The sequence below is a fragment of the Ambystoma mexicanum genome, chromosome 3p, assembly GCF_040938575.1.
Source record: "Ambystoma mexicanum isolate Mex_15411 chromosome 3p, UKY_AmexF1_1, whole genome shotgun sequence".
Lineage (NCBI taxonomy): Eukaryota > Metazoa > Chordata > Amphibia > Caudata > Ambystomatidae > Ambystoma > Ambystoma mexicanum.
In genome coordinates this window covers 696,536,192-696,553,955 of record NC_090925.1, presented here as the reverse complement: position 1 = coordinate 696,553,955, position 17,764 = coordinate 696,536,192, and the positions used below count along the sequence as shown (strand labels likewise).

The following is a 17,764-nucleotide window of genomic DNA, read 5'->3' as shown; positions in this document are numbered from 1 at the left end:
GAATTCTGTAAATCCCCATTCCCATGGAGTCCAACAGGACTCCATGGGGATGGGGACCATGGAAACACTGGTTCCGTCTATGACAGAGCCGGTGTTTCCATGTCCGTCTGCAAGCGGGTGGTGTTAATCCCACCAGGTCAGACCTGGCGGGAGCGACACCTCCTGCCTGCAGGACTCTGAATCAGCCGGTCTGGAAACCACAGTGGCGGCGGTTTTACCGCCACCATTCTTTCCAGACCGGCAGGGTCGTGATGAGGCCCACAGTGCCCTAAAGGCACAACGCACTCTTGCTATATTTTGTAGGCCCTATACCTGCTGGTAAGCACTTAACAAAAAGACTGGAGGGGGAGGGTGGGTTAAAAAAAGGGAATCCAGCATTTTACCATACAGGAGAAATAGCCATAAAGGTCCCTAAAACCAACACTAATTCTGGCCCTCTAGGGCCTAGTATTTGAATAAAAGAAATTGACACATTATAATAGTGCTACAGTTTGGAAACAGTTCTTATAGCCGAAGGCTTCCAAGAAATCGTGATACAGTTTACTAATAATTACCATTGCAGTACATTTCAGGTAATATAGTTGCACAATCACCAAAATTGGTTACGGTGTAAATATGCATTCACAGTAAGAAGTGGAGAGCTTGACTTTAAAAATACATATAAAATCCCCATTAATTGCTAAAAATCCAGTGTCTAGCCTTGAACTCCTTGAACCCATTGTGGGTACAGGAAATAATTTTCCGGGGAGGTTGGTACCCTTAAAGACACTTTAGGAGAGCTTCAGGGCAAGTAGGAACTTCCATAGAAGTCAATGGGATGTCTGTAGGCCATCCTCTTGAATGGGAAACATGAAGGTAAGTCTTTGTTTTACCCCAAAGGTGAGATTCCATGGCAAAAAACCCCATTGAGGACCAGAGGAAACCCCAATCGGGAGATCCAGAGGTTGGTTGAAGAACAAGAAGACTCGGGAGAAGATGCAGCAAAGCAGGAAGACCCCACTATTGGTCAATGGGAAATGTAATGGAGATTTGTTTTCAGGCAATCTCGATGCTGGACCATAGGGGGCCCATCCCAGGATCCAGAGGCAAGTACTCACAGCAGCAGTTTTGGCAATAATGGCTCCAGAATGACAAAATAACCTGTGTAAGTACACACATTTCAAGGTGTGAGTTACATGATTCCATGCAAGGGGCGTGGATTCTATGCAAGGGGCCTGAGTTTTGTGCCAACAAAGACCCTACGACAGAAAACTAGAACAAATTACCTTCCCATGATGGTGCACCTCGAGCCAGCGTGAAATTCCGGACGATGAAGACTAACACAGCAAAGCAAATTCTGACAGCTCGGCGGGCCAAGGAAGGGTGTCAAGGCCCCAGAATATCATTCCACTGAGAGGACGGTGGTGGAGGCAACCCTGAATGGCCCAAACAAGCAGGTGAGGAGTAGGCGGGGGGTGCTAGAGTCCCAACATCCTTCCTGGCGATGGCAGCAACTGACGGCAAGATGGGAGACCCTGGCGAAAATTGGCAGATGCCAGTCAACGGTCTGGAAAATAGGCCCAGGATTGGAAGGCCCTACTCAACACAGAAGTGAAGTCAGGAGCATGCAGGATCCCAACCGGCATATGCTGAAACCAATGCATCCAGCCAGTATGGCCAACTGAGGGCTGTAAATGGCAGAAATGGTGGGAAAACGGCAAGGGAACACCCCCCAACAATTCGGCATACCTGCTTTTAAGTTCCAGGACACAAGAGCTGTGAGGGAGCAGGAACAGGGCAAAGCCTTAAGTAAACTGCAAATGTTTGGTTAGTCTTCCATTTAAAAAAAAAAAAAAAAAAAAAAAGAATAACTATATTTTTGTTAATTTCAGATCTGGGGAATTCTTCTACCCTTTACCCTTTTCCCCATAGACCAAAATGTGGACTGAAGCAGGATTTTTCTGCTTTCAGATGGCTGTGCTGTGCCCGCCCACGCGTGACATAATGGCAGCGTTGTTTGGTGAAAACTGCAAGAAGGGGCTGTCCAAAGCAAGCCCACCAATCACTTGAGGGGGTTAGGGAGGAAAGATGCAGGTAGCCAACCAGAATGGTTGGCCATCAGGAGTGCCACTCAGCCCAGATCACCCCTACAGGATGCGGGAGAGAGAGCCTAGGGACCTAAACTGAATTACACCAATTGCAACAAATATGGATCCCACATGAAAAGAACGGCCCCTGTGGAAGGTAAAATTAAAGTACATTGGCCAGCAGCCAGCTCCCTAAAACTGATGTAGGATGGTATGAGAGGCACCCCTGAGAATTGGATCCATATGGGAGCGAAAGGCAATGCATTTTAAATAAAGGAAAAAGTGTTGCAATGGCAGGGGAACTGGAGAGAAGTCCTTCTGGCCACCATAAATAAGTATGCTAAGTCTGGGAGGGCGTGGCTAACCGCCATGCGAAGCGGACATGTGTCTCTGTGGTTCCTGCTGATCCAGAAAAGATGAGCTACATGCGGCAACCTCAAACCATAATTTGAAGCATATTCAGGGGCTATAGCTCCTACATAAGAAACGTGCAATCGACTGAGCCCTAGAAGGCACCATTTGCAAGAAATACTGAGTTTACGCACTGCGAGGATAGAGCAGCCAGGTGAAAATGGCAGCGATCAGTGAGTAGCAGAGCCGGAATTACACCGCAGTGACTGCAGTGGCAGCCGTTGGACCTGAGCGAAGAGCAGCAAGGAGAGGCGCTGCCTGGACCGTGGAGAAGTCAAGAGACACCCTTGCATATTCAGCTTGAACAGTTTCAGCACAAGAAGTGCACACCTGACCGAGACTTGGAAGGCATGAATCGTGAAATTGGAAGACTATGCACTGTGAGGATTGAATGGCTCGGTGAGGAATGGCGGCAACCAGTGAATAGTGGAGCCGAGATCACTCCCCAGAGACGACACGGCAAGAGGTTGGACCCAGTCAGGGAACAGCAAGGAGCAGAGCCTTCGGGACCGCTCAGAGGACAAGAAGGAAACAACAATGTTTCCCACAGCCACGGACAGCAGAACACCACACCAGTGTGGAAGACTTCCCGGAGGAGGAGTGAAGGCACCGGGAGACCAACGCGGAACGCAGCAAGCCGGGATCGCACCCTCATCTCTGTAACTCCTGTGACAACGGTAAGTAGTGAGGGAGGGAAAAAGGGACACGGCTCCATTAATTCATCGAGTAGCGACCCGACTACAGCATGACGCAAAACATGGGTAGAAGTGCTGAGAGACCCGTAGAAAACCCTACAAACAAGTGCAGACACGCAATGGAACGGGGGCACAACAAACCGTGTTAAGGCACACTGAGGGTCAGTCACATCACGTGTGAAAGGATAGTAGGTAAAGAGTACCAGATGAAGGAGCCCATGTATAAAAAGGGCTTGCAAAAGGGTCAGGTGCACATAAGGAGCAGAAGCCAAGGGTATGACAGACACCCTTCGGCTACAAAGGGAGACGAGAGAAAGAGCAGTAGCCTTGGACTCCGTGGGCAAGAACTGGCACACGCCTGACATTAGCAAGGCCCCACAACATAGAAGATCAGAGAGGAAGTGAAGGACTACTCAGTTACCGGGCAGAAACAAAAAAGAGCCACAAAGCAGGAAGAAAAGCAAGGCCGAATAGAAAGAGTGAAACAAGGGTCAAACAAGAAACCAATAAGATGAAGCAGGAATCCCACAGAACTGATGGCGACTAAAGGGAATAAAACCAAAGGTAAACAGACTAAAATGGAAGCATTTACAAAAGGCCAACATAGCCCCAAATGAGATGAGGATGCTGGGTCAGCTATGGGTACAAAGGACAAACTTGACAATGGAAACCAACAAATACTGGACGCCATAGCAACACTACAAACAACTTTGGAAACATGAATTGACGCAGTAAGGATTGATGTGGGTCTGTTGAGGCAAGACGTGAGGGTGCTAGTGGAGCGCACCGAGAAACGGCAAGAGAAAGTACAAGTGAACACCAAAGAAGTGCCGCAAACGATGTCAGATGTCCACATACTGAAACGGAGAGTGAAACTGCAGGAAGGAGGAGCAGAAGACGCCGAAGGATGCCCACACTAACATTAGAAACTTGGGGCTACTTGGAGCAATGGAGGGATCCAACCCCACTAACTACATATAAAATCTACTGCTACAAGAACTAGGAACCGGAAATCTCACGCAAGGGTTCACTGTCGAGCGCGCACATTGATCTTTAGTCGGGAAACCGCTGCTGGGAGCTCCACCTTGGCCTATCATCGCCAAAGTTTTAAACTATAAAGATAGAGAGAAGATCTAAGCATTTTCTAGGACAGGGGGCAATGTACAAAGTGCCTCAGCGAAACTGGCAATATACCCTGACTTTACCTTCCAGGTGCAGAAAAGGAGAGCCCAATTTACATCCACAAAGGAAAGACTGAAGAAAGCGGGACTGAAATGCATGCTAATTTATCTGGCTAAATTGATAATACATAACGGTAGGGCCCTGTTTTTCGACAGCCCGACGGAGGTGCAAGATTGAATGGACAGTGCGAAAATACCAACAATGGAAAAAGACTGACCACGATATTCGCAGGAAGCAAGAACGAGCCCCAAGAGCGCAAAATGGCATGAAACTGAAACAAGACAAACCTCACTCACTTGGAAGATGAGAGAAGTGGGTGGTGCGCCAGCATATAGAATATTTACCGCCTCTGACGATTCGAAAATTAGTAACCTGTTGGCACAATGGAGCTCAAGAGTGCAAGAGTGGATTGCAGCAGCCGACATTCATTATTTCGACCTGTTCTCACGCCCAAAAGTGGCAAAAAGAAAATGTGAATCTTGGGCATGGATCATAAATGTGGAAAGATACTCAAACCTTGATCTCTCCAATAAGTTAGGAAATGCTAAAAAAAAATTAAACTGTCAACAACCTTACCTCCTGCAGTGCTACAATCGCCATTATCGGGAACAATTTCTTTGTTTCCTCTTAAATACGTTGAATACGAAAGAAATTCTTTTCCAAAGAAGGCAGCCTGCTATAAACAACAATCTATGCCGTTTCTGTGAGGAATCGGTTGAATCATTGAAACACCTGATTATAAGCTGTCCAGCAATTGTTAATTTACGTTCTGTCCACCTAGGCGAATATGCCCCGCTAAATGATGATATGATCACCTGGTGGTGCCTGATATCCTCAGGCCAAAACATTAAACATGTTTGTGCGGTTGTAAATTTGATGAACGCTCTCTTGAGATGTCCCCCGTAATCAAGAGGGGTGCTAGGTTGATGCTCGAAGTGTGTAACTGTTTAACTGATAAGTCGAATTTTTAATTGACTTTGTCTGTCTGTTTGCTTGACTATTGAGTGCCTTGGATGTTACGATGTTGCGTAGAAGAACTTTGTGGAAAGCATAATAAGACATAATGATGATGTTGATAACAATGATATGTATTGGACGTTTAGACGATTTGAAACAAAAGTCTTCTTTTCTTCTCTTATTTCCATCTTGGTGTTGGAAAGAGAAAGGAGAAAAAACTGTAGTTTTTCAATAAAAAAATAAAAAAGAAGAAAAGTATTTGGAACATACAGGAAACCGAACTCTAGATTACCCACCTCGGATGCCGTTCGAGGAAAGGAAACTAAGCAGGAAGACGGCAGAGAAGAAACATGCTGCTTGGTAGGAGGGACACGTGACAGAGGAGCGCTCCTACTACCCCACACATTTTTGCTAGGGTACAATACCAAGTATCCACCCGTTGGGCACTGTTGGGGAGAAATTTCAGAAATGTGCTCATTTCTTCTTTTTTTTTTTATTTATTGTGCATTAGCCAAAAAAGGAAAACATGACTTTTTACACAAATCGAAACATAAAATGATATTTCGAGATCATAACATTAAAACATTAATTGACTAATTCGTACAAAAGATAAGAATTCATAAAAAGAAAGAAGATAAAAAAGGAGATTCATATGGGCACATATCATTTCAGTGCAACTGTCTTTTTCACAATCTGATTTAAATCTCCCTTATTGACAGTCAGATGAAGCTCCTTTAACAAATGGCCCACCTCCAGAGTAAGAAATGTCCATTCCCGAAATCAACCTGTCTCAGAATGTGTTCGAGAGAAGTGAGTAAGGGTCGTGAACAAACCTTTGAAATTTCAATACTCTAAAGTGCCAGGTTCCCGAGCATTCCATCAACAAATGGCGAATAGATTGTGCAACATTTGCATCGCATTTATCACAAAATGTTGTCATATAAGCATCCCCATGTCGGACATGCAGAATTTCCCTACTGGGGAGCAGATTAAATCTTAATCTGAAAAAATGAATCTGTACCACTGAATCCAGAAATTCCCTTAGATATTTAGGGATAGTTGACCTAGGTTTATCAATTACAGATGGAGATGACGACAATTTGCACAACCTCATTTTACCTATGGTCCTAATCCAGTCCATACGGTGGAGATGTGTTGTGTCACTGTAATGTGCTAATTCTCTTCTACCTTAGAGACCCCCAGCTCTTTTGCTGGACTTTAGGACTTTTAATTTCTAACCTGAGAGTGACCTCTTTTTTCCCACTCTCATGTATTTTTTGTGATTTGGACACTGTGTTTTATGTGACTTTGGAGTCTGACAATCTCCATAGGCATCATCTTTACATTGTGTCACACTGCACCTTCAGTGCAGTGGCACTGGGAAGTCTCTTAGATTTCCCAAAGGTTTAAATACCTTCTCTTGGTGAAACTACTGTTTCCAAGAGCAGTGAAGTGAAATTTACTTTTCTTACATTGTGTAACTTTCTAGACCCAGCGCACACCATCTTACAATAGGGTGCTGGAGGGGTTACTTATTATCCCCTTTATCTAGTTTCTCATGTAACATTCTGATGTACCCTTTCTACAATTAATGGCTGGTGGTAGTAGTTTACTTTTTACTACCATTGTGTGTTTTTACCGCGGGCTGCGTTCGCAGCTACAGTAAGGCACCCATGGTTGCCCATTTTGTCAAAATGGCCCGGTCTTCTTTTTTTGCCATTTCTTGTTGGGAAGGTCCTTCTTTAGATTTACTCTGCGCGTCAAACCAAGTTTTGTCCCTTTGTGTGTTTTGTCTTTTGCGGGATTCACGAGTGAAGCCTGCCTCTGGCTCCATCAATGCTTGGCTAGGGCAGGAAGTGAGGGAAGTGCCGAAACTCCCTGTGCCTAATCCCCTTGGTTACAGGAATGCACGCAAAGGTGATTGTCCGGCTGGCAGTCCTTGGAGCACAGCCACCCTGCTATGTGATTGACAGGCTGGAATGAATGGGAGAAACCTGCATAAAATGCAAGGCTTTTTGGCTTGGTTGGCAGAGTCGACCACTGGACGAAGGAATCCCAAGAAGAACTTGGAAGAGATGGTTTGCCCGGTGAAGCCCTGCTGCTGTGCTGAAGCTCCAAATTCGTTTCGACTAGAGAAGCCCTGCAAGGACGACTTCTTCCCTTGGGTTGGTGGGACCAATCAACCCCAAAGTGAACTTCTCTGGACATGCTCTTGAAGCTGGCTGTACTTCCACTGCTGCTGGCACCGATTGAGTGTATCGCTTTTAAGCCAGGCCCGAGCACCAGGAAGATCCTCCAGACTTCCCTGAAGCAGGACTGACCAAGCCTGAGTGATCTGGACCCCAGATGCGAGGAAAGTCAGAAGTGGTATCCGAGAACCGCAGTGTTGCTATTTGCTGTAGACATGAGAAGCTGAAACCACAAAGTGCCACTGAATTGAAGTTTGACCTTTGCTGCCGCCGTCCTTCCCATTGTGTTGCAGGAGTCCCCAGAAGTCATCCCTCTTGTCCCCACGACTGAGGCCCAGGAACAGTGGTATCTGCAGAGCCACACAGGAACAGAAGCCAGCTGGAACCATTTCTTCTAACCAAAGGTACTGTAAACCTAAGAGGACTTACCTCTTGTTGTGTAGCCTTACTTGCTCTCAGTTGAGACTTGTCTTGGTTGCCATTGCAGAGTTGCTTGCTAAAGCTTTGCCCCTCACAAGCCTCCCATCGTGTAGCCCTTCAAGTGAATCTTATTTCTACAAACCTTTCTAAAATCATTGGGCAAGACTTTTACTTACCTGCCAAGAAGATCTCCAACTCCCCTAGACTTTGTTCAACTCACTTTGACTGTCTGGCTCCCTGAGAGACTCTTCTTCCTCTGTCTTTGCGCATTTGCTTTTCCCCCCAGGATAGGGTTAATTTACTTTGCATTGGAAGGGTTCAAAAAGCACTTACCTGTTTGTGAATTATTTGTTAACCTTTGTTTTATTCCCCTATTCTATCTTTTGCACCCCAAACACGGTATTGCTTTAAATGTACCAGTGATAAATCAATGTCCACAGTGTCCTAACTATTTAAGTCACCTGAGGGTGTAGGAAGTCTGTGTGCCATCCCCAATGGTATCATCTGATTTAGAGAAACAGTGTGTGTTTTGAAGTGTATTATAATTGTCACATGTTTTGCCCCCTTCTGAAGAAGGCTTATACAACTGACTGTTAAATGAATTAATAATCGTTTAATCAAGAAACCTTGAGTGTAAGTGTTTGAGTAACTGTCACTGTGAAACTCTGTGTTACAACCCTACTGCTCACATTGATTCCTCTTCAGATAATCCTTGCTGCTCAGCCACACTACCAACCTGTGTAGTACAGACGTATACCATAGGTTGGGTTCCTATTGACAGGAGGTCAAGGTTGCTGTAGTTTTCCAAAGGATACTGCATACAATCTTGCCTAACAGGCACCAAATGCCTAGTCCAGTGACTAGGCAGGCAGGGAGTGGAAGCAGGGAAGTTTAACCATGAACCGTCTGACTGGACTGTTTAAGTTGGGGAAGGGTTTGTTGAGTAAATGGGAGGGGGGGTTGCTCGATGGAGAATTATGTAGTCCTCACACACAGGAGGCCATGACCCTCATAACAGGGAGAGGCACACTAGAAGCATCTGAAAAGTCCATGCAAACAATGATACGATGGCCGGGAACATAAGAGTTATGACCTGGAACATCCTAGGTCTGAACAAGTACAGAAAAAGACAGAGGGTAATCACATACTTGCGCAAACATAAAATATGAATCGCCCTATTACAATAGACAAATCTTAATAATAAACCCAGAAAGGATGAAATTGCTGAAAAATGGGTGGATGTAGTGGTAGGATCCACATACTGAGCGTGTGCCAGGGGAGTCCTCATTTGGGTAACTCCGACAATTCCTCTAAAATTCCTGCACACTAAAGCCGATGACAAAAGCAGAATGGTAATCATACACGGTATGCTTGAGAACAGAGAAATATGCATACTAAACACATATGCACCAAACCATGATGCCACGACATTCTTCATGTCAAAATAATGGGTACGATATGGGAAACCTATAAAGTTGTGACCAGGGGAGAGATGATAGCCACAGGTTGGGCAAATTCAGCTTTACACAATACCTAGAAAAAATCCATGCACAAGGAGATAAACCTAGGAAACTCCTGGCTTGGTTATGTAAAAGTAACCACAGGAAAACACCAATACACTCCATCCAAAATGCAGAGGGCAACATAAGTAACGCTCAGGTAGGAATGAACAAGGCGTTTACGAATACTATCGAGAGTTATACAAGGACTCTCATGCAGAAAGAAATGGGGAACTGCAGGTAGCGCTGCATCTCATTACCTTACCACACCTAGATGAGCAACAAAAACACACATAAGAAGAGCCCATAATGGCAGAAAAAGTGTTGGCTATAGTAAGAACACTGCCCTCCGGTAAGGTACTGGGCATGGATGGACTACCAGGCGAATATTATTAAGAGTATGCAGATTGTTTAGCACTGATCCTAATGAGGGCATACATCGAAGCATTTGAAACAGGGGTGCTCCCAAAAAGAGGCCGTAATTATCCCTCTTCCGAAACCCAATAAAAATACGGAGGAATGTGGATCTTACAGACCCCTGTCCCTACTGATCCAAGACAACAAAATTCTTACCGCAGTGCTGGCGAATAGGTTCAGGAGAGTAAGAACGGAAATTATACACCCTGACCAAACAGTATATGTACCAGGTAGGAACATTTCCTGGAACCTAAGGAGGTTCCACCAAGTTATCAATAGTACGGAGGGTAGAAAAGAGCATTGTGCAGTGGCCTCCTTAGATGCGACAAAATTTGATTCGGTGCATTTGGACTGGCTTTACGCCACAATGGTTAGACTGGGATTTGGACCAAATTACATGAGATGGGAGAAATTGATATATACCAAACCTATGGCGAGAGTTAGAACAGGAAGCATTTTTTCAGACAGATGGAGTTACAGAAAGGCACCAGACAAGGCTGCCCGCTGTCTCTGATGCTGTACATTCTTGCAGTGGAGCCAGTAGCTGCATTTCTGAGACAGGAATATGAGAAGGCTGGAATAGCAATAGATGGAATAAGCATATTGTGTCAATATACGCAGACGACATGCTATTATATCTGCAGAACCCCGAGGAGAACTTGCATGTATTAGACATGCTAGACAATTTTAGCAAGTTGTCGGGGATCGCAATCAACAGAAATACATCCTGTTTATTCCCGCTGGCCAAATTAGCTGAGAGTAACGAGGCAGAGTTGCCTGCCCTGACACTACTGTGGAGGAAGAACTCCTTCAGATACCTAGGATTAGACATCTATCATGACCCAAAACAAGAGCACACGCACAACACCATAAAAATAATGGCAGGGCTAGTAAAATCAATGCAATTTTGGGGGAAGTTGCCACTGTCAGTAATGGGGTGGGCGGCACTATTAAAAATGGTGGCACTACCGAGACTGCTACACTGCTTCAGGAACATACCTTACAGCATACCGAGGTAATTCTCCATAAAACTAGACCAAGAGCGTAGAAGCTTTTTATGGCAGGGCGGCAGACATAGAGTGGCACTCAATACTCTACAAAGACCTTATGAACAAGGGGGGCTGAGGATTCCGAAATTCGAACTGTACTACTTAGCAAACCAGATGCAATATGTAGTGGTCTGGCTGGCGGACGACCCCACTGCAGATAGAGCACTCCTGCAACCAGCAATAAAACATTTACACGAAAGACCTAATATGGGTTTCCCCGCCAGAACCACAAGGATATCCACAACTAGTGACACTAGCATGCAAATACGGCAGAGAACCTGCAAAACACTAGGAATTTAAGACCCAATATCTCCACAGATACCCCTAGCAGCAGTAATTACAGACTTGTGGGATCATCGCAATAGGGGACCTGAGGGGAGAAAATAAACTATTGGAATTCCAAGAACACAGGATGCGACAGCCAACAGGCATACACGGTGGCCAATTCCTACTACACAGTAGCACGATAAAACGCAGATGGCCAACCATTGTGGAGGATACAATAGCTAGCGAAGAAATGGAAATAATAATAGGTATCTCAGAGGGAGGGCATACCATATCAAGACTATATGATGTGCTGATAGAGCACCACTCCAGGGAGGAGTTGAAAAACAGAGCGAGATGTGAGGCCAAACTGGGAAAGCCCTTTGCAGACAAAGATTGGCGGAGGGTAGCCAACTACAATAAGAAAGTCTCCAGGAACGCAAGATTACAACTAATACAATTATATGTCATACAAAGAGTTTACCAGAAGTGATGGCTAGATTCAAGGGAGCAGGCAGCCAGAGATGTCCAAAATCCGAAAGGGAAAAAAAGCCAGAGTGATGCACATGTTTTGGAAATGTAACTCTATACAGACATTCTGGAGGGAGATCGCAAATGAGGTGGCCCAGGGAGGCATACACTTAGATACCCAATCCCCGGAGGCATGCATGCTGCGTCTCTTCCAGTGGGGACACAAAAGGGAAAGCACTCGGAAAGATGAAAAATCTAATATATGTGTTGGCTAAACGTAGCATAGCTATGAACTGGAAAGTAGAAAGGGGGCCGAGTGTGGAGAAATGGTGGGGAAATTTACAGACATGGTCAACAGCAGAAACTGGAGTGTGGAAACAGATTATAGGGAGCAAAAGCAAGATCCAGGTGTAAACATGCTACAATGGACTGCCCTTACACTAACTCTATTCAACCAAAGCAGGAGAGAAAGCGAGAATTAAAACGCGCTGAGAGGAAGGCAATGGTGAAAAGTGCAGGACCGGTAGAGATAAACAAATGAGACTAAATCATGGCTAGTTAAAGGGTAAGGGAGAAGCAGGGGGGAGCAGAGTTGGGTTAACAATTCAAACCAAATACAAGATAGTATGATATTACATGAATGTACTGTTTAACCTGTGAACTGCTATACAGAAGTTAATAAAGAAATTAAAAAAAAATACGCTAAGTCTGGTTAACCAGATTATTCACAACCCCAGTTGAGCAAAGCCACTCTCCAGTAATGTTGACCAAGCAGCCGGGCTGAACTAAGCAAAAGGGGCATGATTGTGTAGTATAGTTGACACTTGGCAGTCTTGATAAGAGAAAGACCCACAAGGGTAAGTTATACAAATAACCATCCTTTATTACACTGCAAGGCACACTTTAAATATCTTATGTTAAGTAAAAATACTTTATTAAATATATACAATTTACAGTTGGTTAACGCACTATGGGATACACACTACTTTAGAACCACAAGCAATTATTTGCACAGTAAATGCATTCATTAAAGTAGGGATAAATGATGTTAAGGACATATCAATACATAGGCTGTAATAATTATAAGGCACCAAGCTCCATGTACAATAACTTCAGAAGTCCACCCGTAGCCTGTACCAAGTCTTTGGTCATCTTTTAGGTTTCCCAAAAGGGTCCTGCTGGAAGAGGGGAGTAGCTAGGAGGGCCCTTTCAGCTATTGCATGTAAAGCACTGAAGTGCAGGGCAAATGCAACCATGTGAAATAGGGACCTGGTGTCTTAAGCAGAGTTCCAGCAAATAGAGGAGCAGCTGCCAACCCTATGGTTCTCAAGAGTGACACACAGAAGTACTAACTCGGACACCCAACGGCCTTGTCTAGGCCCGGATAGCGCCATGGTAAGCAAAACGTTACGCCCCCTGCAAACCCAATGCTTAGGGGGCCATTCAAGAGATGTAAGGGAGCTCAGGCCCCAGAGCCTCTAGAAAGTTAGAAACAGTCCGAGGCGACAGTAAATCGCTGGGGGAAAAAGGCTCCCCAATGTAGTTGCTATGCAGGGTCCTCGGGTCACAGGTTTGAGGGCGTTCATTGCCGTTCATCTTTAGGATCCTCTGGAGACCCAGGGCTCTAGAGGGGGGGACTACCCAGATTCAGGTCCATGATGGAGAGACCCTCATGGATCCCTTCACAAATTGCATTGACCCCGGATGCCACTCGTCTCCTGGTGTAGGGCAGCACAGCAGATTTCCAGAGTACCAACAGAGTCTCGAGGACACCCACAAAGAGGTCCATCCATTTGGCCAGCCAGAAGTCCATGCAACCATGAACCGCTGGCTCCAGGCCTTGCAGAGGAAATGCGAAAAAATGCATGTGCCTACACCAGAAAACTGGCAATGTACCTCGAGCCAGACAGGTGACTGGTTGGTTCCACCAATCGTATGGAGGAAGGCCACTTCACAGAGGTCTTCCATGTTGATTTTGAAGGTCGAGGTTTGCAACATGGTATTATTGGCTGAGCCAATGCTGGGTCCAGGAGCAGTCCTCTTGCATCCCATGTTGTCTTTGGCTCGCTTCAGCTCCAGTGATTGATATGGTTCATGGGTCCAGCTCTTCTCCTTATAGCCAGAAAATGGGCTCAGGGCGACATCAGCCCTTCAATAAGGACAATTTGCAACATTCGAAGTTAGTGGACAGCCAGCCTCCCAGAATCTGCCCAGCAATATCCAAGCCCTGGAGGAGACGCAGGGGGTACCAGAGCTCTCCCTCACTTCCCGCTAGCAGAAATACAAATGAGATCCTTTGCAGACGTCTTGCAAGACGTCTGCCAAGGTGCATGAAGAAAGGGATCCCACGCACACCAGGAAAGGTAGGAAGGCCATCAAATGACAGGCCATCTTGAACAGGGCTTAAAACATGACAAGGAGCCATTTTGAGTATATGGGCCACTTTAGTCCATTATCGCAGCTGCGAAAGCAGCCCGGAACAATGCATCCAAAAAATAGGTTAAAAGGTAATGGCTGCCACAAGGCTGTTCAGATGATACTTGGGAAGTAGCAAAAATGCTACTTGGAATAGAAGGTAAAAACAATTGTTCCCACAGCACTCCATGGAAGATGGATTGTGCTGGAAACAGTAAAATACAAACGTCATAAAAGGGAGGTGACAACTCCTGCATTGGTGAGGTCTAGGGACTCCCCCAGTGAACGTAAAACGACATTGGCAAATGTACACAAGGGTATCCCTATCGGCACACCACATAAAGTGCATGGAGCAAAAACTAAGGGATGGGGGTGAAGTCTCCCCACACAGGAACCTTGTAAGCAGGGCTGGGTGTTCACAGAACACAAGTAAATGCATGGAGTGAGTGAGATAAAGTCTTCAATACTTTTCAATTAAAAAAATATAATAAATCCAGCAGTAGTGATGGGAGGCTCAAGACAGAGAGGGTACGTTTTGCAAAAAAGCAAATTGTCGTAACAGCGGACTACTGTGATCCACGAATCACAAATAACCAGAAAATGCATTGTTAAAATATAACCATGCATGTTCTGTTACTGACAGGTTATATACTATCTTCTGCATTCCATCTTATTGAATACCATCAAGCATGCAAAAATCAACTCTATTCTCACATAAAGCTACCCTTTGATGTATGGAGCGTACTACATGTGCAATTCACATTCCCCAAACACCACTGCTTGTCTTTGTGAGATGCTGTTTGGGATCTAGGACTTCAAGTAACAGGTTTATTTTTTTCTTTTTCTTTTTTTTCAGAGATCAAAGCTGAAGTGTTTGAAACTTCCAGCAAAACAGGACAGAGCGTTGGTAAGTAAGGCCTCCATGGTCATTCCTTTGCTGCACAAGTCTCTCCCACTGATTAAGTAGCAACAGAGTGATGCTCCATTAAGTTGAGAGAATCAAGACTGCTTGTTGTTACAAGCCTTCTGTAAAACTTAATGTCTTGGGAAAGTATGCCAAATTCCATGTACTACATATTGCCATAAACCTAAAATGGGCTACAATAACTATGCGTGTTTAACTTAAACTAGTAATTAGAAGATTGTACATAATTTCATAGTCTAGTGACCTGGATTTACGAACCAAAAACTAGGACAGTCTTGTAAAGGCAATATAATGGACTAACAAGAGCCATCAAAGGCTGAGCACCAAGGCATTGGACGAGACTTTAAAGGCCTACAATCGCTGTTAAAATGATTTCTAGAATCTGGACTGATGTACAGATTTTGGGAGGCCACCCTAGTTATAATGAACTCTTGAGAGGTTAGTCCAAATCCAATCAGGGTAAACATGGAGAGCAGTCGAGGCTATTCTCAGGAGTGTGAGTGGGGTCAGGGGTCCAAATTGAGTCCACACAGCGAAGCACACAATGATTCAACTTAAAAAGGAATGCAAATATGTATTCTAGGCCTTTACTCACACTAAAAACTAGCAGATATTGCAGAATCATTAATAATAAAAATGTCTGATGCTTGTTAATCTGTTAAGAATTACATGCTGTGCAAATAGTCTGACATCTAGTGGTAATCGCAGAGTACTGCATCTTACTTTCGCGGATCGAAAGGGGGACGTCGACATGGGCGTGCTTGTAACACTATGCCTAACGCGATGTGTAGTTTACCCAAAATACCTCGAGAGCCCTGGGATTGTTTGTTTTACCACCCAGCTAGCTGGTCGCCATAGGCGGATCTCGCAAGAGAACTATTGCAAAAAGTATATCTTCTTTGTCCCATGACCGTTGGTCGTTTTAGTCTTCAACCTTCTTCGACGACTGCTGTGAATCCCTACGCTGGAGACGTGACGACTTTCGGCAACTAATGCCTCGGTTGACTGTCGACCACGTGGCCAATGGAGAGGACTCCCTTTAAGTTCTGTCTGTCCTGTAACGAAAAGTATCCGTGGAAGAACACTCACTGTAACAAGTGTCTACCTCGTGACCACGACGAGCGATCCTGCAAGTCCTGCCAACTTTTTGTCCAAAGATGCTGAAAAGATGAGCGAACGAAGCGGTGGCGGCCTATGCGATGCAGCAGGCCGAGGCTAGTTCCCCTGCCGGCGCAGGCACCTCGAGTGACGAGGACTCAAGCGGCAGCCATGGCTCCGATGTAGAAGCCATAGACTTACCAGAGGAACTGTCCGGTTCCCAGTTGCCTGCCCCCGAGCCTGTCAGGCAAGCCGCCGGTACTGCTATGAGGAAGCTACATCCCGGGGACAGGGGCACACCTGCACCACAAACCCCACATGCTCCCTCGACGGATACATCAAGGAAGCAAAAGACAGCAGCAGGCCCGTCTCAAAATTCCCAGGCATTAAACGCATAAGGGCATCTCTGCTAAAAAACACAAGGCTGCCGACGCGCCGTCTAAGACCGCGTCCGCCACAGTGGTTTTGGCGGTGCCGAAGACCTCAGCGACGCCTACAGGCACGTCCAAATCTCTCCCAAACCCACCGGAGCTACGCAAGGGTCTCGCTAACATAATTTCGGCAGCGAATAAGCCAAAGACTACATCCTCTCATCGAGGGGAGGATTCAGATGGGTATCGGCCGCTCTCCAATCTCTGGCTGACAAGGCCACTGCCCCCTGGACAGCCTTTGCCTCCTCCTGACCCCACTGGGTCATCCACATGGACCAGAGTAAGGTTTGAAAGCTGTATAGACACGCTGTCTAAATTTCTGGACTACTCTGACAAATATATTAACCATAAGAGACCTAGGGAGGAGGATTCTTGCCCTAGTTTTCCAAAGGTACAAACACTCTCCAGCCAGAAGCCCCAGGAAGAGTTTTTTGAATACTCAGAACCTGAATGGGTCTATGAAGATCCCTATGCCCAACAAGACAATCCATTTGGGCAGGATTCACCTGACCCATGTCCATTTTGGGGCCGAGATCAGCCTGCTGAGGAAACACCTTGGCGTTCACCAACTCATACACCTGACCCTGACGCCCTTTGTCTTGACCCCCCCTTGCCTCTACCGAGACAAGCTTCACCCACTGATGACTAAATGGCATTTAATGCACTCCTGAAAAGGGCTGCAGAACATTTTCACATTGCCACTCAGGAGCCTGTACAGGATACTGACTTTGTGGAAGACATCCTAAAGGAAAAACCACCCGCAGTCAGGCAATCCCCCTGCTGAACTCTCAGTCAAGAAGCATATTGACCCTTCTTTACTGTCCCCTTCACTTACAAGGGCAGTTGTACATCTGGGGACATACCACTCCAGACTCACTAGTAGTTACTGCTACCAGGAAAAGAGCTGGGGTGCCATTGGCTACTTTAGAACAGCACTCGACAAAGACTGTAAAAAGCTGTACGCCCTCGGCAAACGCATCATAACCTCAGTAGCATATTCCACCAGGATTGCTAATAACACTACACTTCTCGCAAGCTATAATGATGTGCAGTGGAATTTACTTCAGGAGGTGTTTGGGAGAATTCTCAGAAATGTGTTAATTCCCTTTTACCTTAGAGACCCCCAGCTCTTTTTTTCTGGACTTTAGGACTTTTTATCTCTCATGTAATTTTAAAGCGCTTTATTCTCTGTCTCTTCACTGTGAATCTGACAAACTCCATAGGCATCATCGTTGCATTGTGAGACACAGCACCTTCAGTGCAGTGGCACAGGGA

General features: G+C 45.5%; 1 protein-coding gene across 2 annotated transcripts in view; it reads left to right on the top strand.

Annotated features, from left to right (window-relative positions):
* RAB24 (RAB24, member RAS oncogene family) overlaps positions 1–17,764 on the top strand; it is a 427,397-nt gene that overhangs the window by 361,646 nt on the left and 47,987 nt on the right. For both annotated transcript variants that reach the window (XM_069651501.1, XM_069651502.1), the window contains one exon: positions 14,892–14,942. In XM_069651501.1, the coding sequence (XP_069507602.1) occupies positions 14,892–14,942 (51 nt within the window). The remainder of the gene's footprint in view (positions 1–14,891; positions 14,943–17,764) is intronic.